This window comes from Sander vitreus, chromosome 20 (genome assembly GCF_031162955.1).
Source record: "Sander vitreus isolate 19-12246 chromosome 20, sanVit1, whole genome shotgun sequence".
NCBI classification, from domain to species: Eukaryota; Metazoa; Chordata; class Actinopteri; order Perciformes; family Percidae; genus Sander; species Sander vitreus.
Window position 1 is genome coordinate 11163812 of NC_135874.1, and position 25163 is coordinate 11188974.

General features: G+C 39.7%; 1 protein-coding gene across 3 annotated transcripts in view; it reads left to right on the forward strand.

Moving 5' to 3' along the window:
* Positions 1-20281, forward strand: part of stxbp6 (syntaxin binding protein 6 (amisyn)) — a 66829-nt gene extending 46548 nt beyond the window's left edge. For 2 of the 3 annotated variants that reach the window (XM_078277772.1, XM_078277771.1), the window contains exons 3-6: positions 5568-5698; positions 5928-6093; positions 16467-16624; positions 18741-20281. In XM_078277772.1, coding sequence (XP_078133898.1) covers positions 5568-5698; positions 5928-6093; positions 16467-16624; positions 18741-18764 — 479 coding nt within the window. In that variant the 3' untranslated portion in view covers positions 18765-20281. Of the gene's footprint in view, positions 1-5567; positions 5699-5927; positions 6094-8504; positions 8671-16466; positions 16625-18740 lie in introns of those variants that run through there. The other variant, XR_013503660.1, reaches the window with a different exon arrangement.
* Positions 20282-25163: the final 4882 nt, after the last annotated feature.

Below are 25163 nucleotides of genomic sequence, written 5' to 3' on the forward strand. Positions count from 1 at the left end.
TTCGGGTCGCAGCACTTGCGCATAGCCAAGCACAACAAGGGACTGATCCAATGGAGGAAGTGAGAGCATGTCACCATCAGAGCATGAGAAAGGAGCAGGACAGGAACCCTTTCCGTGGCCTTCCTCTGTCAGCCCACATGAAAACAATGGCTTTGGCAGCCCCTCAGGGCTTTCCTTAATTCTAGGAAGAAACAAGTTGTGTTTGCTCATTCTCATAAAGTTTATTATGCTTTATCATTGTGTTCAGGGTGTGATTGCGATTTTTATGTTTGCTTTGTAAAAGCGAAACGAGTCAGCAGAGCGTGTCACATTGCACTTTCATATTTGATCCGCCTCCATTCATGTACAGGAAGGGATCTTTGTTTTCTCTTCACTCTGTGCAAGAGTTTCAGCTCAGTGAACTGGTCTGTGAATTTCAATCTCAACTCATCAGCCTTATGACCACTCATATTTAAATTATACATGGAGGAGTGGCGGTCGGGGAATTGTTGTCTCTATGATTGGGCCATCAGTAGTTGTATACCAGCTTTCTTCTGTCATCATTTTGCTTCAAATAACTTCTCGCCGTATCACTCACTGGTTGAATGTATCATGAGAGCAACTCAAGCTTTCACTTGAGCATACACTTACTCACAGTTTTTTCCTTGATTGCTGTTTCAACAAAGCCAGCTCCTTGAACTTTCAGTAATTGTTTAATATGCAGTCGACAGCTGAATATGAAATTGATTTGAGAGGCTCAAAGGTGTCTGGCAGTTTGATTACGACCTCTGTGTTAATGTGTTGACGATCTAGCTCCATGGAAGGTCTCTTTCACATATTCACAGATGCATTTCAGCAGTCAGGTCTCAGTGTAATGTCTTAGTTTTATTTAAAAGCAAGATGAGAAATAGCCAAATGGCGCTACCAGATTGCTGAACCTGCCGTAAATGTTCCTCCCCATGTGAGCAACAGATCATTTAACCCTGGAGTCAGTGGGATTGTTTTGAAAGCAGGCTCACCACAAAGCTTGTGATATGACAGCAAATGCTAATGGAGTGTGTCAATCTAAGCCTATCAGGCTCTGGTGTCACACTGACATTATCATCATTGCTTTTTTTTAATCTATTATGTTTAGCGGTATGATGTAGGCGCAAACATTTAAAACTGTTGAGCCTTGACATGAGTGGTTGCTACAGAAAAACTACTGTTGCTGAATTTTTAGTATGTGATTCGTGATGTGTCATTCCCCTATGGTGACTGATTGCTTTTAGTCACAGTACATTTTGCGATAAGGAAACATAGTTCCTGCTTATGCACAGCTTGGCATATTCTGCTCGATTCAAAGGCAGGTCACACTTTTCACATAGGACTGAGCTGAAACAATTGATGGATTAGTCATTTATTATACAAAAATGCCAAACATTAACTGGTTGTGGCTACTGAAATCTGAGGATATCCTGCTTTTGTTATGTCTGTTTATTATCAATAATATCAAGCAATTTGAAGACATAACCTTGGGCTCTGGGAAATTGTGATGGGCCTTTATCACTATTTTGAGACATTTTATAGACTAAGACATTTCAATTAATAAAAATACAAAAATTGTTAAATTCATTGATAATGAAAACAATGATTAGTTCCAGCTTCATACACTATAGGCCATTTTCTGGTGGGATAAGATGGAGGAAAGGAGAGAATGATGGTTTATAGTTGAATTCATACTGTACTAGTCCTTAATGTCTCAGCTACCAGTCCACTACATATCAAGTGAGAGCAAATATAGCCACAAGCGGCGGTTCAAACCCTTTTTTTCAGCTTCTCAAAGCACTTTCACTTGTTACAGGTACCTTTCACTCACATTCATACCGCCTGAACTACAGCAGGCTTGCAAAGCAGCCCAATCGACAAAAGTCAAAGCAGCAAGCAGCATTGAGAAGATGCCAAATCGCCAAAGTCAAAGCCGCAAGCAGAGTTAAGCGGGTTTGTAGCTTCACAAAGCTGAGCAAAACCACTTCAGATGGTTTAATGCTATAGAAAAAGTGGTGAAACCAACCACACACCTGTTTCATCCCTACAATAGATGCAGCAAGTCCCGCGATTTCGCCCCCTTTATCGGATTTTAACGATACCTGGTATACGTTAAAGTCGTGGTGTTAAATGTCTCTATTAATTTTAGACAGGATTGCTACGGCAGAACTTGAGTTATAGGCAATTCCCTGCTAGCGCCGCCCTTAAGGAAGTTCTTTGATGGTGGACATGTTTTATGGCGAATCTTGCTCCTTTTATAGTAGAAATGTGTATCTCAGTCCCGCAAGGCCATATACCAATTTTGGTCTTGAGAAAATCAAAATTGACAAAGTTCCATTCATTTAACAGCTAAATACCATCATGGCAGACGTTTATGGTCCAAGAGGCTTTTTTATAGAGCACATTGAGCTGGACTTGTGTGAGGAATTTCATGTGAGGGGCGTGGCCTTTAAAACTTTTAGCCTAAGTTATTTTTTGGGGAGCATGAGCACCTCAGCATCAGTTATGGTGACAATTTTCATGTCTCCAGTTCGTTTCAGCCCCCGGTAAATTGAGAAAAGGCATAATTTAGCATATAATGCTAAATAGGCCACGCCCACATGCACCAATCAATATGACACTTCAGATCCTGGTTACTACTCGCCTCCAGACCCTGTGTACCAATTTTGGTGAAATTCCATCTATCAGGTTATGTGGTACAAACTTGTGGTATTTTTGGCACCCCTTTAGGGTTAAACTCATAATCATTGCGTCAGCCTATTCCTCATGACACACTGAATATATGTTACAAATTGTATGATGATTGGTCAAACCATTAGTGAGTTATGGCCAATTTACTGCTAAGCCCCACCCTTGGTGTAATTTCTTTAATTTATGGCGGCCATGTTTTTTCACCAATCTTGCTCATTTAAATGTGTATCTCAGTCCTGCAAGGCTCTATACCAATTTTTGTGTTGATAGGTTTAAAAGTGACATTTTACTGTTTTTCCCATTATGCAAAATAGCCAAAAATTCCATCACTACGGACCTCTATGGTCCAAGAGGCTTTTTTGTAGAGCACATTGAGCTTCATATGTGTGAGAAATTTCAAGACAATCGGACTTACGGCCGGAGGGGTGTTTTCTTTCCAAAATCGCTTTTATGATCGTTAATTGTAGCACCACCATGTGGCAGATTGGACTCATATTTCTTGGTAAATGAAAGAACATCATTTCCAGTCATTGGGCCAAGTTTCGTGTTTCTAGCTCATTCCAGCTCACGGGAATTTGAGCTGTGGTGGAAGACGACAAATAATACCAAACTGGTTTTATTAATTACAGTCTAATAAAACCTAATTTCTACTTAATAGGTTTGGTGGAAAGTAGTGGTTCTGTGCTGCACTCTATCATCTGCCACAAATGTAGCTCAGAGACAAATCATTTGATGACCTTAGTTTCCAGACTCCTACCCTTTCAACACACCGGACATTACATCCAGCTGTCATTCTCTTTATGACATTTTCTGGTTTCTAGAGCTTCTATTAGCCTTCTGTATGAACCCAGACAGATCTGATCACTCACTTCATCTATTTGTTATGGCTGTCTGTTTTAGTGAAAATAACTTCTCAAAGAAAAGATTAGAAAGAAATGACTGCCAGTCTGCCTGTATTCTATCTGTCTGCCTCAGTTTGTCTGTTCCACCCTGTAACCTCAGGCCAGCACCTCAAGTATTAACAGCAGCTGTCTAAATGGATACACAAAACATATCCAAACATTGCTCCTCTCAGGGGCATTTGCTTACAGAATGTATCACCTGATGTAACATTCAGCCCAACCTATATTTTCAAAATCGTTTCCAGATTAAGGTGTGGTATATCTTTCACTAAATGGATCTGAACAAAAGGCAAAATGTAACTGTGAAACCAGCAGGGATGCTAGTGGTTTTTGGAGAGATGAGAAGCAGAGTGAAGGGCAACGGAGGTGAAAGTGACCCGAACACTTCCCTATTTCTGAGATGACACAATGGCAAATGTGGGAAAGCGGATGCAGGGGTTCACTGCCCGGGTTATAAAAGCAACATGTGGCCCCTGAGAAGTGCAAAGGGTTTCAGTATCCAGCCACACACACATCCAACAGTCACATGATAGAACTGTGAGCTTCGATGATCTGTAAACATGTGATGATGTTGAACTCTGTATGGGAAGAGTCAAACACAGATATAGGGAATAGAAGGGAAGGTACTGTAATGCTGTGGTGAGTGGGGCCCAACTGAGGACAAAATGATGATGTCATGGACAGGAGGTAAAAAGTCAGAGGCCTCCTAAAACCTTATACCTTAGTTATTCATAAATGTTACAGTTTATCAGGATGCTACTAGTCCTGTAGGACAGTGGTTCTCAACCTGGAGGGTCGGAACCCCCAAGGGGGTCGCAAGATAATTTCTGGGGGTCGCATCAACAAATCCACAGAGCACATTTGACAAGGCTAGGGGCTAGTTGCTAAAACTAAACTTTCATTAAAGCTACGCATGATTTGTTTACATGTATTAATCAAAGCATTCGCAATAATCACTCAAAATCAGCAGGGGGTGGTGTGTAGAAACAGCTGTTTCACCGGTTTGCAGCTCTCTTTCTCGTTGTCGAGGGGGGTGGGGGGGTCACGAACACCAACCTCATTATTCTGGGTGGTCGCAACTCCAAAAGGTTGAGAACCACTGCTGTAGGACAAACTCAATGGGTCATAAACCAAAGACCACAGAGAAAGCCTCAAAGAATATGTAAGCAACCTTACCTTTTTCTCTGGTTTCTACAAATGTAATGAACCCTAATTGTTGTACAACTAAGCATGATTATTGCACCGACTAATACAACTCCACAATACCTAATAATTGTACTGGAAGACAATGTAATGCCACTGTTGGATTGTGTTATCATTATGTCAATTTTACTCTTGTGACTTGTTTAAAAGGTAATAACTCAATGGTTGAACGCAGTGTAATTTGTTTCCTGCTTAGATTTAGTCAGCAGTGCGCTAGGAGAAATCCATCACGTCTGTCAAGTGAAATGAGTTATGTCCAGCATCGTGTAAAAATACTCAGCAATTTCTGTTTTGACAGGAACAATATATGTTCATGTTATTTAAATCAGTAGTGTTGAAACATTTTCTCCATGTAGCTGGAACACAACAGAAAGTAATTGCACGAATAATGCATATAAGATTATTGTGCACACTTTCGCAGTATAAATAAATATAAAACCAACTCCATTGTGCACAGGATTTATCTGCTTATTGTTAGGCTGTGTCTTCTCATAGGAAATGTTATCATGATCTCTGTTGCTGTTGGCTCCAAAAGAGAAATGTCCATTGTTAATGGATGCCTTTGTTTCTTCCGCCCACAGATGGAAGCTTGTACTTTTGCTAGACTCTAATGTTCCTCATCTTGTGACCTGAACTGTCCATTTATCCAAACCCAAACTTTCTCACTATACCATAAACATGGGGGCTACAGGTTACCTCTATATTATGTTTAATGTTTGTGTTAAATCTTATCTGGTGTGTTTTGTATTGTTTTTGTTTCCACAGTGACGAATAAGAAACCCTCCCATGTATCCATCACCAAGGTGAAGCAGTTCCAAGGATCTTCTGCCTTCATGAAACGGTCACAGTGGACACTCGACCAGCTACGGCAGGTCAACGGCATTGACCTGAACAAAGTATGTAATTTCTAGTCCCCTTCAACCACTACTATTTATGTAGTTAATATAGCCAAGGGATTATTTGGGGGTTAACATGAGTATTGCTGAAAAATAATGATGGCAAAAAAGCCAGTTGTGTCCCGCTTTCACCATTTCTTTCCCTGATAGTTTAGATGTTTCTTTTCCATGACCTCACACACTCCACTGTCACTCATCATGTCTCCCTCTCGCTGTTATTCCTTCCAAGGACTGTCCAGAGTTTGATCTGATGTTCGAAAACGCTTTTGACCAGTGGGTTGCTAGTTCAGCAGGGGAGAAGTGCACCTTCATCCAGATTCTTCACCACACCTGCCAGCGCTACAGCTCAGCGCGGAAACCAGATTTCGTGAACTGTCAGTCCAAACTGCTGGGAGGTAAGATAGTTTAAAAAAAACACTGCTAACTGTCCTTTGGTAATATTTCTGTTAGAACACAGAACACAGTGGCTCTGATATGCCAGACTCACTGCTGTCATACTGTGCTGTAAGCCAGTTTGAATCTGATTATGTATGATGACAACCAGCACCTGGTGTGTATGAAAATGCATGCTTCTCCCTCATACACAGCATCTGTTGAGCGCTCTGCTGAAGTGAGGTCAATGAGGATGTCCAACATAATGCATCAGCTGTGACTTAAAGCATCTGTCACAGATCAACTGGTTTAAGGCACATAGAACAACAATAAATAATAATTCCCCCTAATTTATGTGATGTTGACTCATTTCATTGTGCGTTTGAAGTGTGAGACTCATTATTTTCACTTGGTTTCCACCCTTCAAAATAACATTAAACAATACAGTAAAAGCTGTAACAGTCAATTGAAAGCTGACCTCCCCCTATAAAAATAATATATTTATTTCATGCCCAACTAGTCTATATCCACGACGTTCCACTTCTGGGATTGCTCTGTTGCAGACGGAAATTTTGCCGGATTTCACTCATATAGGCCGGATATCCCTTGCCTTGGGCTTCCTTTGTGTTGGCATTTTAAACTATGGTCAATTTATGAGGACTATGGTTAACCTTTTCTCAGATCTCTGCAGGGTAAATCCAGACAGCTAGCTAGACTATCTGTCCAATCTGAGTTTTCTGTTCCACCAAAACAAGTTCCTTCACGAGGCTATTTTGCAGAGGTGCCATTGCTCCATACGGCGTTTAGTGCCACCCAAGATGATTGTGATTGGTTTAAAGAAATGCCAATAAACCAGAGCATGTTTTTCTCCCATCCTGGAATGCTGCGTGGACTCGCCAGACCCTCCTCTGCAGCGCTGTGGAGGAAGGTCTGACAATGTGAGACTAATGCCCAACTAATACACAAAGACAGGCTGATCAAACAAGTCAGAGCACAACAAATTCCCAAATGTTGAAGACATGTTAAAAGTAGGGCTGTCAAAATCAATGCGAAAATTAGTTTAGTTAGTACATATTCCGCCACTAATTTGTTGACACGCGATGTGATATGGGCCTCGGGCTGCTCTGTAGTTCGGGAAATCAGGAAGCCATGCAGCAGTAACGGTGGATGGCTAGCAAAAACAAACCTCCTTGAGCAGAGATAAAGAAAAGGGTCTTTTGAGCAGCAAGTTCAGTTTCAAAGCCCTCCCAGATGGATCTCTCGACAAGACGAAAGTTGTTTGCATGTACTGTCTATGTGAATTGAGTTACCACAGGAGTACGTCGAGTCTCGAAGACGTCTTGCTGGCCAATCATACGGCTGATGCAGAGAACCCTTCTCCCCCTTGTCAAAAAGTAAATCTAAAACTGCATAATTAGTAATTTCCTGTCTGCAAATTGTGTTTCTTACACAGAAGGTTAAGGGTTGTGGTGCTGGTTGAAGGTTTCCTCTACAGTGAAACCCAGTAGGGAATGCAGCATCCTGAGCGGTTTAATCAGATATTGATCTGTTTACTCCCAACCCTCATCTTTGAGCACCATTCAACCTGTTGTATTATTCACGCCATTATTTATAGAAACAAACATGCCCCACATATACAAGAATCAATTACCAGACATATATTTTAAAAAATATATATGGTTTGCTTTGCTTTTACTGTTGTAACTGTTGTACTACTAATAAAACCTTACGGTGAGCAAATCACAGAATTAACTCTTGTAATTGGTAGCATGTGCTTTGTGAAAGCTTTCATTTATGATGCAAAAACAAAGTACAGTACTGTACATTGCAGAAAGGTGAGAATGTGTGAAATATGTATATAAAGACACAATTAGTTAGTATTAAGGTTCCTTTTTTTCTTACTCTGTGTGTGGGAACCCACTATCTACTCATTGATGATAAAGCTAACAGTTCTCTTTAACATTCTGTTGCCTTGACCTCCCTTCTACTCTTGAAAACCATGCCCATATTTAACTCGCTTAAACTGACCCTGGTGCATATTGTAGTCTCTGTATGTTGTTGTATGTGAATTTAGAGTAAGATGGATTATGGCGTGCAACTGTGCATATTAGCCACACATCTGCAGAATATATGAAAATTACACTTACAAGCACTGTAGCATTGTTCTTGTGGATGATTATGAGACACATAGCACTGCTCTTGATATAAATGCTTGTAATATGAATTAATTTACCCACAAAAACTACGTCCTATTTAAAACACACCAACCCTGTGGTTTTGTAGAAACGGCTACAGTATTGATTTAGCTATTGACAACATGCTGTTAGTCCATATAGTCAATGATCTGATAATGAACTTCTGGCTCTGTGTGAGTAGAGGATGCTGTGTTTGATAAACTTAAAAAGTTGACAGTTCACCCTGCACATTGTGACAGGAGGAACAGAGATGATGCCAGCCTGCTGCCAACTCTGTCCACTCCAGTTTAAGTCTCACACCAGTGCAAAACAAAAAGCATGACGCTGCTCAGGTGTGGGACCATAACTGTGGGAGACTCTATCTGCAGAATCCTCTGGGATGGCAGCCTCCAGAAAGCACAAAAGGTAGATAGTTAATGCACATAACTCAAGATGGACAAGTATGTTTTGCTTATTATTTCAAGATGCGTATTATTTCAAGATAAGGAGCATAGAATGAATGAACATATTAGTTGTCAGTTTCCCGTTGTCATGGTGGCCTGAGGATGCCAGCAGCTTTGTTCTTTAATCTTGCACTGTTTCCACATGCTGATTAAAATGTTACTACAATAGGTCCTGTCAAATGTGAGCTGAAAATGCAGCCAACTTATACATGCCTTGCATCCATGAAGTAATATTGTTAACATTTAATCAGCAGGCTCATCCCAAGTCTCATAATGTAAAATATATGATAGAGCCATGAAGGCACCTGTTATTGTTGGAGTTGATATTATGATGCAAAACCATTTAAATAACACTCTAGATTTAAATGTAATTCAGGAAGATATTTTGTAACATATTTGGCTTTTTTTCCATATCCTGTAAAGAGTTTTCTTGGTGAATTGATACTGCAGAGTTTTAGACTTCTGTCAGAGCCGTATGCACAGGCGCATGTTTTTGATCCTTGATGGGGCATGTAATTGGTCCAGAAATAAAAGCAGCTAATTGCCTTGTTTCAGTGCCGACTTGGGCTGATGCCCACACTGTTATACCCCAATTCCTGAGCTTTTCTATCTCACTGGCACATATTCATGACATGATTCTAAACAAATCTGTGAGATAAGATGCTTTTAAACCCTCAGTATTAGACAAACCTGTCTCCCGGTAGTTTACGCTTAATGCTCTGTGTGAATCTTCATTCTTTGGGAGGTTTACAATCAAGTGATGGACAAATAATCAAACAGTAACCAGTTTTAACCGGTTTTATTTTGCATGACATTTACAACGGAACTCTTAAAACTTAACTCGTGATTTAATAATCTAAAAATGGTAACCCCTCTTGACTAATTTCAAAATCAGTATCATCTTTTCAACATCAAAGCTGATTATGACGTTTGATATTTTCTCATCACAGAAGACCAAGCTGTAGATTCAGTCATTTTCCGTTGCAAGGTCTATTTGAACAGAAAGAGGAAAGAATTTGTTGCACACCACGGTCATCTACTGAGACAAGGTAAGCCAGTGTTACAGTAATCAAAATTGCTTGGACTAAATTTTAAAAAGTTATACCTCCTTACTAAAAAGTGTTGAGCTACTCCAGAAATCAAGGAAATCAAAGTTTCTTTGTTAAACAAGTTTATCCCCTACTAACAAGAAATGAGTCCCAATAGTAGGTTAATAAGAGACTACATTATTTTGCAGCAAGCAAATTCTTTCACATCCACAAAGTTGTATTTAAAAAAAAAAGAAGAAAAAAAAAGGTAAAACTAGAACTGCAAGCAGTTATGACGAGGTCTGCGGTACATCGGCATTGCAAATGTAGCGGTTAACAGTTCATCTCCATACATATACAGACCACCTTTAAGAATGCTCTACAATAAACAAACTTCTTAACCCCCCTGACCACAGGGGACAGCAGAGAGAAATGAGAGAGTGGCCGAGAGGGTGGAGGCAGGTGTGGTTGTTGAAGGAGCAGGGGAGGTGGTCAAGTTGTTGCGTCATAGGCGCCGATTTATGTTTTCATCCGTGGGTGCTCACAGGCGCACGCCCTTTAAAAAAAAAAAAGTAGTCAAAAATTCTTTGCATTTCAGCCAAAACTCGTCTATGTTGATTATAGCGCCCCCTAATGGCCGATTTTCGCCAAAGTTTCGTGTTGATTGCATTTACTCTGGCAGAGATATTGCAATTGCAAATTTCCCATTTAAATGCATTGCGTTATTGGCCAAAACAAATAAACGTTGCTTATAGCGCCCCCTAAAGGCCGATCTTTGCCAAGTTTGGTACAGAGCATCATAGTGGGATCTTGAACAAGGATCTCATGTTATTTGCTGATAACATTTAATTTGGCCGAGATATGATATGTGTGTGGTAGCTAGCTAGGAAAATTTGTTTGGTCGTCAAATGCGCATACTTTAACGTAGCAAAATTTTTTGAGTAACTTTTGGTCAGGTCCATCTGGAGATGCTACATACCAGGTTTCGTGCTGATCCATCGCACGGCCTTGGACGAGTTCGAAAAAGTTGGTTTTGCACATTGTGCGATATTGCGAAAGATATTTTAAGCAGAAATGGGCGTGGCCTATATCATGTGATTCAGCTTGATTCAAGGAACACGTGGATGTATGGTTTTCTAATGTGCGATGTGGAATGAAAGGCAAAAAAACATTATAGCGCCACCTAGTGGTCCACGTGTGTAATTTTTGGTAGGTGTGGTCCATGACCCATTGTCCATCTACACTGTAAATTTAAAGTTGGTTCTTACAGACTCAGGCTTGGACCCCTAATAAAGCCTGTCCACTGCCTTCTGAACTGAGGGCCCTGCTCTTGGCTCGCAGAGACTTAAGTGACCTCTTTGTTGTCCTTTATAGGGATATACTGTACTGAAGTTAACATTTACACACACAGCTTGCATCTTTATGCTCCCAGTGAGCACAAGGTCACAATTTCCCTGGTTTGTGTTGTCACTGTGGGGGGTGACTACATGCTGAAAGGGATTTTTAGTTTACATCCAAAGGTTATGTGAGTTATGTCCAATGTCCTTGCCCCTCACTGTCAGTTTGTGTGCAGAGTCACTGACTAATACTGTGCTGATGTAAATCACATTTTGATGTACGAGGGCAGTACAATGATGGAGTGCTTCTTCCCTAATGGTTTCTTCAGTATTCTGTACTTCTGTATAGCATTTCACACATTAACATTTGAGCTTAGACAAGACTATAATGATGGAAATTATAGCTCTTTAATGCATTGTGTGATGCTGATTTATCTGCTGATTAAAGCCACTGAGAATAGGCTGCTCATGAATACCTAGTCACTATTTTTCTGTCAGTGTCAACACCGCTCTGTGGTACATTCAGTACAAAATGTTCCAAGTTTGTTCCCATTGGGGTCTTTAGTGCCTTGCTTTTTAACCAGCACGACATTGACTAAACTAAAGCCAGACTGAGCATGCAAGGTGAAGCTATTTCCCTCATGAAAAAATGTCAGAGTCCTCTCCTTGCTTTTCTCTGAGTGGTTAACCAGGGGTTTAAGGAGTCATTCAGGCTACACATCCACTTCACTCCAAAGTAAATGTATATGTATGAGTATGTGTAGGACTCAGTGTTGTAGTATTCGAGATCGGTCTCAAGAACACTTTTTGAAGGTCTTGGTCTTATCTCGGAATCGACCGCATTTTTACTCGGTCTCAGACAAAGAGGACTCAGGCATATCACTAAATTGCCTGTGCATTGTCTAATCATATGTGTTAACATCATTACTGTGATTGGATGTAAAACTTCCTGCTTGAAATGCAACCAATAACGACTCATTTCCAATTTGAAATTTGTTACTGTTAACCTTCTCTCCTCACTCCCCTTAACACACACTCCCAAGAAAGTCATGGGGGAGACAAGAGAAGCTCTGGCTGTCTGGCACCGGTCTGGTCTTGGTCTTGGTTTTGACTTGGTCTCGATACACTCTGGTCTTGGTGATGGCTTGCTCTCGGTTTAGGTGGTCTTGACTACAACACTGGCAGGGCGCATAAATATGTACATTAGAAGTGACTCAATTGTAGTTCAAGCAGGAGAGACCAAGAAAATAATACAGATTCATGACTTAATTATTGTTTATAACGATCATTTGTCGTGAACCTCAGCACGGGATCACACATTTTACATTACCAATTGAGTGATTGAGTTTATGCAAGTGAGTAAATGAAGTTTGCTGCCGACGCTAAGCAAGTCGAGATCCTGGATGCAGGTGGTGGTAGGGATTGGGAGGAGCAGCATTGTGTGATGGTTGAAAGACAATGATATAATGATAGACATATACAGTAGGGTACATTTCACGGGGAGAGAGTGGTATCGGAAAAAGAGGAAATATATGGCTTAATGATTTGGGAAGAACACAGAGAAAAGGAGAACTGTCCCTGTGTAAAACGTTCAGGCGTCACCAATGAAAGACAGGTAAGATAGAATTAACTGTTTAGGGAATAACTGTAGGAAGAATGTGGAGAAAATTGATTGGATAAAAGGCTGTAGAGTTATAATAGGTGTCTGTCAGGAGTGCATGAGGGAGGTGCCCTTCCTGGTTGAACCTCTGCTATAGTTTCATTCTGCTGCTGTGGATAATGTCAAGATTTGCATTAATGAAACTGCAGTGGGGGTTTATCTTGCAGCAGGAGCTGCGTCTTTAGGCCCTTATGATGTCGATTACATTAGCCATTGCTGATCCATCCCCACACACATTTTATACATCATTATTGTATGCGTAATCTATTTGAAATTGTCAAATAGGAGCATTGATGCTTTAATCCTCTACTTTATTTATCGTAGACTAGTTTTCAGTGTAGCCTATAGGAAACTTGCAAAATAGCATGTATGGTAACTTTTTTTTTTAGTGATTTTTTTGGGCATTTTAGGCCTTTATTATATAGGACAGCTGAAGATGTGAAAGGGGGGGGGGGGGGGAATGACATGCATCAAAGGGCCACAGGTCGGAGTCGAACCTGCAGCCACAGCGAGAAGGACTGAGCCTTTGTACATGGGGTGCACGCTCTACCAGGTGAGCTATCCAGGCGCCCCAACAACATAGTTTTTATACTTGTAACTAACATTAGGAAACTCATGTTCTATGTCCTTTCTGTGAACTGGAAGTACATAAATCTACGGTAAAACAAGTAATGAGATGTTTTATGTATTTATTATAATATTTTTATTATTGTCTCATGGCAGGAACATGGAAAATAAGGTTGATGTGTAGGTACTGTACAGCTTTGAGTAGGGTTGGGATCACTTACAGAAATCCTTGACAGAATGCTTTATAAGTTTCTTTGGTTGAATAACCGAAGCCTTAAGCGCTCTGCTATTATCGGGATAATAAGGTGAATTTTTGATGGAACTTGTTGAAGTGCAGATAAGTATGTGCTCGCTAATACTTAATAGAAATTATTGTAAGACACTCTCTCCCTTCAAACACCCACACATATTCCCCAAAGCATAATACTAGCACAGTGATAATATAATCATGTACACTGCCAGAGTGAAAGTATTAAAGGCACTGTAGCATGTGTTGTTTGAATGGTTCTTTTTGTTTGTTCTAGAAGTTAGCCATCCAATCTAATCAATCCCATATGCTTCAAGAGCAGATGTGACTTATTTTGTGAAGTGTATCTGACATGTTCCTGTTGATAACCATCAGCTTATTTTCTGTAGCGCCTGTAATCTCCTGCTTACAGCAGAACTGGAAGAGGGGGGGGGGGGACTTTAAAGGATCTCTCCCCTTCCTTGTTATGTTTGTCTTTGCTCATAGGTTCTGGAATATTTTGTGGCCAGAAAATAAACTTGACTTTTTGTTCAGTCTTCACTGTTAAAGAAACCCTGGCTTGACGTGATATCACGAGGTATAGCAACAAAATTCCTCCTGCATTGTTAAAAGAGGCGTGCCATGGATGTACTAGGATTGGCCACGTACTATAGCTCATTCTTATTCAACAATGCAAGTTTACAAAATTGTCACAAAAAGCTCCTCTTTTAACTTTAGACTCCGGAGTCGGTAAAATGACTGCAATAATGCCAGTAAACCTCCTAAGTAACATAAAAGGGCCGCTGGTAACGGTGATGGCTGATCATTTCCCACTTTAAATTAAGAGTCACTTAGCTCACAGCGATGGCACCACATAACATAATCTACTCCTACACATCTTTCATTCAGCTCCTGATGCTGCAGCCTTTTCATAAGCTCTCTCCATCCTGCCTTTTACTGTAATTACATTCTCCACTGGGGGAGCCCATGCTGCAGCCCGCCACTGATCTCTGAGAATGGAAAAGAAAGGCACTAGAGAAAGGAAAATTGTGTGCAGACAAATGAAAGGAGATGTTCTCCAGTGTATGGTGTGGAGGGGTTGTGAGAGTGGGGGTTATACATTGAGGATGATGGTAGTATTACTCCCTGGGCTTTGTCCGAGGCGGAGAGGATTAAGAAGAATCTGTCTAAAGGTGAAAAGGTCTTATCCTTTCTAGTGAAGACCTAAAGCTTCTCAGAGAAAGTGTTTTGTTTTTTCCAAACAGAAGCAGAGGAGAAATGTGTTTTTAGTCTATGTAAGCCAGCATTCACTTTTATATTATCTTTTATAATTACACATTAACTTTGCTTTGCTAATGGCTGTGAAGATTCTAGTTAAGAAAGTAAGTATTACATCCACGTTGTAGCTGTAGACTGTGGAGTCCTTGTATGCTGTGGAGAGATTTTAAACCTTTGATCAAAAGAAAAACTAGTTCTGACAGGTATGATGCTTATTTTATCATCGGCCCAGATGTGTTTGTCATGTGCAACGTGACCTACAGTCTGTGGTTCATTGACTGTAATTTCTAGAAAAATGGACTGAATGAAAGCCTTATGTATGTGCGTGTGTTTCCATTTCCTCTTGTGTGCGGGGGATGAACATCCATCTGTGTGTCTGCGGCACAGGTGTGTCTCTTCATAAACGGCTTTGACTTTATCAAGTTAACTGCATTTGAAGGAACACCAGCTGGCCTCGCTTTCTGCTTTTGGGCTGTCATATAACCCACTGCAGTAGAGCTGTCCCAATTATCTGTCACTCAGCCTACATGAGTTGATGCCACAGGACATACACTCACTATATTGCAGTTTCCTGTGGGAGTAGATACAATCTGGCTTGTCAAGTCTTACAGTCAGTCTGTTCCTTCGCCTCAAACTCATTTACTATATATCCCAGGATATATACCTTGGATAATTGAATCTAGCTTATCTTTTCACTGGGTGTTTGTTTTTCTTTATCTGTCTGCTTTGTAAAGTTAGGTACAGGAGTAGACAGTGTATTTGTGTATTTAACTTTTTCCAGGAGTGGCTGGGGTGGTCATCACCAAATATAGCAATACTTTTGTTGCGTTGGGAACCCTGTGGTGCCATCCTGGCGTTGTAATTAAAATGACTCCTCAGGATCTAAAATGCCACCACAGATTGACATTCTCGGTTGACTCTTTTTGGGGCAACCAAAGGTAGCAGTTCACAGGAGCAGTAGGTGACAACTTCCCAAACTGGCATACTGCAAGGACAGATTATACCCCACTGGAACAATATACAACTGTTTTGCCGACAATGAGAAAGCAGCAGGAAGATTGCTGTTCTTGGTCTGGTTGCCAGCGTGGCGCATAACAGCAGCATTCCTGACGTGCGGTAGATTAATGGTGTTCACTCTTATTTCCACAACTAGGTCTCCAGGGCTGCCCATGCAGCCAAGCACATATCTTCTCTTTATTACTCTGTGGTTCAGCAGACAGGAGAGTTGGCACCACAAGTTCAAAATTGAAGAAAAGCAGTGAATAATGTCACCAGGAATGACATGCTTGACATTAAATCCGGTGTTTCTGTTGCATACTTTGAAGTTTGAAAAGGTTCATTTCTCTTGATCTTTCCTTGAAGTAAATCCACTTTGAAGGAAACGCCACTTTCCCACATTGCACCTGATGGAAGCCGTTTGCTTTTCCATGTTTTTGTCTTCCACCGTTAACACTAATGCTCATGGTCACTGATTTAACTACGTGCATTTAATGTCACAGGGGAATTTGTTTCAGCTGGTCTCCTACATTCTGTTGTTCAACATGGAATAACAATTTCCTTCCCCTTTGTCTTTTCTTTCCTCTCTTGTGCCTCTCTACTTTACTTTCCTTCTTCACTTCTTTTTGCTCCGTATTGCTTCTTCACTTCCACCCTTATCTGCAGGTAACAGTATACTACACTCGGCTGCAGACAGTGTGACGAGTGCTGTACAGAAGGCCAGCCAGGCTCTGAATGAGCGCGGCGAGCGATTAGGTCGGGCTGAGGAGAGGACCGCGGACATGATGAACAGTGCTGAACAGTTCTCTGTTACAGCACAGAAGGTGAGGCAATATGTTAGCAAGATACATTACAATGCATAACCTCAGGGTGGTCTTACTGTGGATTTTAATACAGCGCATTGAAATTCTGACTTATCATTGGACGCAATGGAATATCTAGTCATAATTTTAAGATAATTATTAGTTAAGCCAAAAGATCAAACATTTTACTTATACCTGAGGATATTTGTAAGTTGCTTCATTGTGACTTCAGCCTCTCAGCAGTGGTGCTCTTTTTCTTCTCCCTCATTTAGTCTCTATCTCTTGTAGTGGGTGTTCCCTCATCCTCCATCTATCCCATATCTCTTGTTTGTCAGGAAAACTAATTGCATGCTCTTTAATGGAGCTATTACCATAACCAGATTTTTTTCTTTTTATTGCAAAACAAAAGACCAAATCTATTGCTTTGTAACGAGCCCACCTGGTTACGATCATCATAGCTGTCTTTCTAATAGCACACAGTATATCTTACACACCCCTGGGTTTGCAGCTTGCTGTCTTGTGTAAGGTGAGGTCCTGTTGTTAGTGGATAGCCTTCACTGAGACATGTGCCATCTAAAGTGGGACGTTAATAACTTTAATAGTATAGCTATCCATTGCCTGTTGGAATGTTTTCAATTATGCATAATGCCATACTAGTGATGGTGGGATAATTGACAGACATTTCAAAAGCCTTGCATTGCCCTCTTACTGCTCACAGATGAGCTTCACCACTGTGATGAATTACAAAAACTGTAATAAGCAAAGAAAGTGCCATACCTTGGCTCTGGTGGTTTCAGGAGAGAATGACTATAGAACCCCCATGAAGAATCACTCATTCGCTGGCAATTCTCATTTCACTTGCTGCCATTAGCTTTTTATATTTTTGTGTGTTATCACTTATTTTGCATGTCTGGCGCCCTCTGTTAAAGGCAGTTGGAGGCCTTACAGTTTAGTTTAGTTTATTAGTTTATAATGTCGTGGACAGTCCCCTTTAATGAACTATACAGTAAAAGGAGCAGCTTTAGCCTCAATGGCTAATTTCCAGCTGTAGTCCCCGGCCAGCTGACAATAGGCATCCTAAAATACAATGATTAACATATTAAAATCAGTTACATTACATCTATAATAACAGCAGGCCTAAACAAAAAGGGTTAAAACATACAAAAAAGTGGCACACAAACAGACAAGCACAGATAGTGGCAATGGCATTAAATCAGTCCATGCAGTTAATACAATATGAAGTAGACAAAAGAAAAGAGAAGAGTCTCAAGAGGCCACATTGAAAGCACATACAAGACATAACAGAGGCAGGCAGCAGAGATGGAGCGACAGCAACAATGATTACTACAGATGGATAAAGAAGGCATTACTGAAGAAATGAACAAGACAGTCCGCATTTTATCCATTACATTTTTGTCTGAGGATGGCTTGAACGATGTCTTGACAGGATTAAGCCATCTGCATGTGCATGTGTTAGTAGCTTCAAATTCTAGCCAAGTGCAGTGCCTGTGAGAGGGTCACCTTGACTCTTTTTTCGCTTAGTTCATATCTGCAATTCCACTTCTGTGCCTCGCTTTGTGACAGCAGTCGATTTCCCTGTGCTGCTCAGTTTTAAACAAGACCCCTCATTTTTGCGTGCTGCTCTACTGCCCCCACTTGTTCAATCTGTAGATTTCAGTTCTCTTCACACAGCAACGTACTCCATACTCAGTCAGTACTGTATGTGTGCATGTTTGCGTAAATGTGTGTCTTCCATCATCACGTCTTCATACCCTGTTGGCTTTGTATTAATCTGGCGGCCCTGGCCATCTCTCCGACGATTGTCCAGCCCAGCCCATTAGAACCCTTGTTAATGTGATAAATGAAGTGGCCTTGTCATTGTCTGAATAAATAAAAAACATGGCCCCTAGCTGCCTTCCAGCACCTGTATAATAAACCCTTCCTAACAGCTTTTTCTCCTTTGTGGAACGTAAAATCAAATCTGTACCTTACCTCATTTTACTCAATGTGCTTGCTATTGCATGTATTGTTACATTTACAGTAACCTGTTGTTTCTAGCTGGGTAGCATTTTGCTGATAGGGTTTTTCAAAATTCTCATTGTATTATCCTGCAACCCCCATCCCAATTTTTCTACAGCTTGCCATGAAGCACAAGTGTTAGACCACTGCCAAAACCAACTGGACACGGGGGTGGGGGGGTCACCAATCGCCAGTCGCTGTACAGGAGAAGGATTCCACATTTTATTCCTTTTAAAAGATTTAATATGATTACTATTTGTTAACATGTTAATTCAATGTTTTGGTTGTTGTATTCTGGTGCATCTTCTGATGGCGAAGCATTGAGCAGGGGGATGAGAGGTACATCTGAATGCTACTTCAGACTGTCAGCAGAGTATTTCATGCTTCTGTTTGCCAAATAAAAGTCAAAGGCCATGACTGTATTTGATAACCACGGCCCCTCAAAACACTTCCCCTTTTTATATGTGCAGACACTAATGTGAGAGCACACATGCTGACAAGTCATTATCAGCAATCACTCCAAGACAAGGAAGCGCTTGTCTCACGGTTATTGAGTGTTGAGAGTTATTTATGAGCACTGCAGGATTATGCAGTCTGATTTATGAGTGACGGACCCTCTCATGGGTTTCACAGGTGTGACTTTGGATTGGGTTGTACTATACCACACAAATATAAAACACATACTTACCTGCCTCAATTATCTTATCGGATGCTTAGGTTGTACCCAGGTAAATATTTTGGCAACACGTTTGGGAGAGTAGGATGTCAGATGTAAGGAATAATGACATCAGTGGAGAACATCACTGTAACTCCACCCCTGAACATCAATACATCCAAAAGTATTTATTTTCAATTTAATGTTTCTTCTCCTTTGACTCTTTGACATTACAGTCTTTCAGGTTGCTGTTCTATCCATTATTTCAAAATGTTTCAAACCAGTATTAGTCAAAATGTTTTCAACATATTTCGTAAACGGCACATGAGACTAAATAGAGTGGTTTGTGTGAAACGATATATAAAAACCGTGAACTATTTGACTCCTCTGTTAGACTTGTCTACCATTCAACAACAACCAAAACTACATGGAATACAGTTGCCAACCGTTTTGGAAGTGTACTTGAAGAACTCTGTTTTAAAAATAAGCTTTTTAAGTATAATTTGTTAAATTCAGTAAACCAGCTTCTGCATTGTAAAACAGCAAAACATGTAATTCTTCTAGTACTATTATCTGTGTGTCTGTAGAGCTATTTTGTCCAATGAACATGGGATGTTTTGAAATGACTCCTGGCTGTATTTCAACTTTAAACATTCAGTCATACCTTATGCTTTTTGTATAATTTGGGTCGTTCATTATAAAGATGTCTACTGACAAAATGTCTCAAATAGCAGCAGCAGTGTGTAGTAGTTTATTTTTTGTCAGTGCTCTCACACTGACTGTAACCTTGGCTTTCTCACCGGCAAGAAACCATCCTCACAATTGAGATGTATTTAATTCTTTTCATAGTTTGAATTTTATAATTCACAATGTTACAATGCACTGATAACCTTATCTTGCAAAGCACTGTTGAGTTCATACTGAAACGTTCCAGTTGCCTAACTCTTGGTGTGCTTTTATTCCTCTCTCTAACACTTTGGATGTTTATTGTTTTAATAAAGAAATGTATAAAAATACATTGTCAGTGTCTTTTTTAAAACCAGCTTTAACAGTTCCATCAAACAATGGATTTAGAAGTTGTACATAGTTTTTTGGCGTGTTTATCACTGTTATTGCATTTGTGTGTTTTACTCGCATGGATTTTCTCTACTCAAACCGTAAGCTACCAAAAGCGTCTAATGGGTTGTTATGTCATTTTCTCTGTCTGATGTGCCCAGTCTCACTTCATGCTTTAAAAATGCTCATATCACACTGATCTCAAGTCTTTATAATACTGTAAGATGTAAAATAAAGTCCGATCCACAATCAAAATATAAATGGTTCTTTATTAGTGCCTTTTGATGTTAATGTCTCACCTCAAATCTGTGTTAATATTTTCTTGCTTAAGTCTGCAAAATTCGACCAAGAATGACCCTCATACTGTATCTTGTGCTCAACTTTTCTCTGTAGTATAAACACAATAGACAGTATTTCATTCAATTGTACAAAACCTAAAAGCACATTACTTGACCCTCTGAGGCAGTGTTAGACTGGGTTGCCACATTAAATATTACTATTAACAATTCTTGTGTTTTATCTACTTTTTTCTGTCTTGTTACCCAGGTTTAAATTCAGTTACTTGTTATTCATTGTGTGTGTGTGTGTGTGTATTTAGATAATTTATTGTAGATTAAGACATTTTTTTTACAGAAAAGAACTTCTTTAAGTTGTGCAAATAGTTCCCCCGGTACTGGTGATGTTTCCTGTTTAAAATAATACTGGTGATATTTCTTCTCTAAAAGGGTAATTTATAGGATTAATAATTAAACTGTTAAAAAAAATTCTGTCTGTCTGTTATACTGACTAAAATATTCAGACTAGAATGAAACATAGATTTGAACAGCAGTTAAACTAACCTGCGTCAGTTTTCCCTCAATTACTTTTTTTTAGATTGTGATTTTGATAAGGAGACATGTATCGAAGATAATCTATCATTTGATATACACACTTTTCCTAACTGCTACCGGCATCATCAGCAATTAAAAACCTACAAATCTACCTACAGCACAGAATAGTATATGTAATGCATTTCTGTAGAACTCAGTTATGCTGTTTTTAAACCAAAGCACCCTAAAGCTTTGAAACTATTCTTCTACTATACGTATAACTTATTCCCTGTTATATATTGTTCTTAATTCTATTATGTTTACATTCTTGTCTTTTCATAGTCATAGTTAATATTTAATAATAAGCTTTTGCACTGTTCAATCCCTGCACTGTGCACTTTTGCACTACCACCATTGCACACACTCTACCATAGCACTTTAACATGGTCATTGCATCACATGGTCAGTCCATACCAGACAGAGATTTTTATGTATGTGAGATATATGTTTATATGTGTGTTTGTGTGTTATGGTGTCTAAGCTACTGGATTCCCTTAGGATGAATAAAGTATCCATCCATCCATCCATCCATCCATCCTAAAGACTTCAGAGGCATAGCTGAGTCAAGTCAGCAGAAATCTTATTAAAACATCTACGTAATCTTATGACTCCTTGCCACCTCTTAATAGTATTTTAATGATGCGGACCAATTAATGATGCGGACCAATCTGACAAGCGGAGGGCAGTAAGCGTAGTAGCAGCGCTGAAATATATGATCTATAGTTTGTAGTGCTGCAGAGGGGAGGAAGTAAGTCCCCCATAAAAGTCCTGGTGCAGGACTCTGCTACCATTACTCACTCTGCCAACTCCTTGTGAATCATTCTTAGCTCGTTCTTAAAACCCACCCTTAATACTTCAGCTCTCCTCTCTTTCCCTCCAGCTTGAGCAACACTGAGGTCCTCAAAAGTGTCTCGACACCTGGACGTGATTATTCGTCTCCAAGACCAACCTGGTTCATTGGGAGTGTGGGAATAAAACATGTTCTACCTTTTACATATACACACAGTTACATTACCTTTGTACACCACTGGAGGGTGCACTAGGCTTGTATAAAGACCCCATCGCCTCTGTCAGCTTGCTTTATCGCCCAGTGGTTTATTGATTAATAGAACTGATTATTTGTGTGTAATTTCAGTTTAATGTGCACATTGATTGCAGGTTGAAGGCGTGGATTTAGGGCTGATTGAAAGCTGTTCAATGTTAGTAATTGCTACAGTCAACGTCTTGACGGGTTTGAGTTACAGCGGGACAGAGTGAGTGGGCAGTTAGGCCATCAAACATTTACCCAACCTGCAGATGGAGCACAACACGTACCGGTAGCAGCCTTGACGATAGAGGATGTTATTACGATTTTTGTCAGTGTTTCAGTTTCAGTTTCTTTGTATGTGATACAAATGTTGCATATTATCTTTAGTTGAAAAAATATATTCAGGGACCTTTACTTAAGTAAAAGTAGCAATACAACCCTATACAGTTACTCCTTTACAATTAACAGTCCAGCAACATTTGACTTAAGTAAAAAAATACAGAAGTATTATCATAAAAATGTACACAATGTATTAAAAGGAAAAGTATTCTTTATACAGGAGAATGCCCTATGTCACAGTGATATGCATTATATATATATTGATGAATTATGACAAATGCATTGATGTAAAAACATTTGAATTTAACTGGTCAAAGTGGAGCTAATTTTAAAATTTCAAAAAGTCATGTTTTTAATGTACAGTCTTAATCTGCAAAGTAATCACTATAGCTCAAATAAATGTAGTGGAATAAAAGTCTAACGTAGGAACGTAGTAAGAAAAATGAAAATACTCAAAGTACAAGTACCTCAAAATCATACACTACTTGAGTTAATGTACTCAGTCACATTCCACCCCTGCATATTAAATGTTATAACTTTTAATTTAGATTTATCTCTACACTTCATTCTTCGTCATTTATTGTTACATGCAGAGAGGGAACACTGCTTTGGGTTGCACACTGTAGGTACGTATTTGTTGAGTGATCTTAGCACAAAACTGGAAAATGTGTTTGGTCAGCTGTACCCTTGAGAGGTGCGTTGATATTCTTGTCAGCCAGGGAGTCTGTGTCACTCCAGGAGAGGCTCGGTGGCTCCCTGTCAAGCTAACTGGCTGCCCAACCGGCCTCAGGGCAACTCCCTTTTAATCTGCCAACCTCCCCAAAAGCTCCACATGAGTAATTACATGTCACACCCAGAGGTGAGAAGGCTGAATGAATTGGGACTGTACCTCTATTTCTCATTATCACATACAAATCTCTGCAATGATTCCTGAGTAGTCCTATTAGTCGGGACTGGATTTCACCCCAAAGTCAAAGTTTAATAACTGCGGCAGGATATTGCCAGTGTCCCTCAGGTATTCTAGAAATTGGGATTCGGAGAAATGCGCGTTGATAGGAGTTCTACAAACTGTAAGAGAAATTGCTACAAAAACTTTTTCACATGGTTAGCTCTACCTCAGTGGGGGTGTGTGCGCTATGGGATAAATGAAATCTGTATAACCTGTAAAATAGGAGAATGTGAGATAAAGCTCTCTATTAATCTTTCAAAAATGATCTCTGTATTTAAAAAGGTTAATGAGTTCTTATATGCATTTAAACTATAACTTAGGCTACAATTAATTTGACATGAAATTCTGCCTTGGCTGAATTAATGCCCAAATAGCATTAGAAAATATATTTCTGTTCATCAGTGTCTTCAGAAACAAAGACGTCCAACTCAACTTTTCTGAGCTGATTCATTGACAAAGGAGACCAACACTGTTTATAGCCAGTCATTCCAAGATGAGCAAAGAAGCAAAGAACTATTAGTACTTTATAGGAGTCAAATTTATTTTATGTCCACAGCCTTAGCTTTTCCATTAATCTTACTTAGAAAGAGAGGTGTCTCAGATTATATATTTAAATGCTAAAGTCACATAAAAAGGTGAAACTTTGGAGCATTTTCCCCTGTATGTAGATTTCCACTTGAACTTGTGTACTAGTGTGTAATATAGTGATGGGAAAAACGAGTGCCATCTAGACAATAAAATAATGTTAAGAATATATATGAACTAAATGTTACCTGCCTTAATTAACCACTGCAATCTGAAGCAAGACCTGTGAGCTTCAGGCAGACCTCACCTTACCCGCAAAACTCAAACAAGACGTACTCTACTTGCTGCAAAGTATATCCACTGCACCCTTTTCCATAAGGCGGTTTATTTAAACTATTAAACCTCTGCCCACTCTTTTTCTCTGTTGTGCTGCACAACTGCTAACTCAGCTTTATCGCAGCCTCAAACACTTGCTGCTGTAACATTCATGTAACATGTCATATCTCTGATCACATTGGCCCAGGTTGGGTTAGTGGAAGAAATAGCTGTGTCTATTGGTCTTAAATGTGTTCTTCAACCCAGTTATTTGGGATGTCTGTGCTCTGTTCAGGTTGCTTTTTTGTGCTCTGCAATAACAGTAAGCATACGTAATGAGGCTGCTGGTGCTGCTGCTTTATTGCTCTCCTGCTGATCTGCTCGTGGTCCATGTCATGGTGTCTGATGGCTATTCCTGCTTTCATGCTGCTGCTGCTGCTTGTTACTTTTGTGGAATTGTTTTTTATTTATTTTTAATATTATTTTTGGGCTTTTCCGCCTTTATTTGATAGGACAGCTAGGCGAGAAAGGGGATATATATATATATATATATATATATATATATATATATCCCCTATCTCTTTAGTTGTGTGTCAGATTATATTATGATGCTTTTACAGTATTGATTCATATCTAGTTAATTATAGTTTACTTAAGAAATCATTCTATAACGCTGCTGCAAACACTTGCTGGTGTGCCGTTGTGTGAACGGATTTCTGCCAGTAGTCACTAGGGCTGCAACTAACAGTTTCATTGTCGATTCATTTGTCGATTATTTTCTCGATTAATTGATTAGTTGTTGGCTC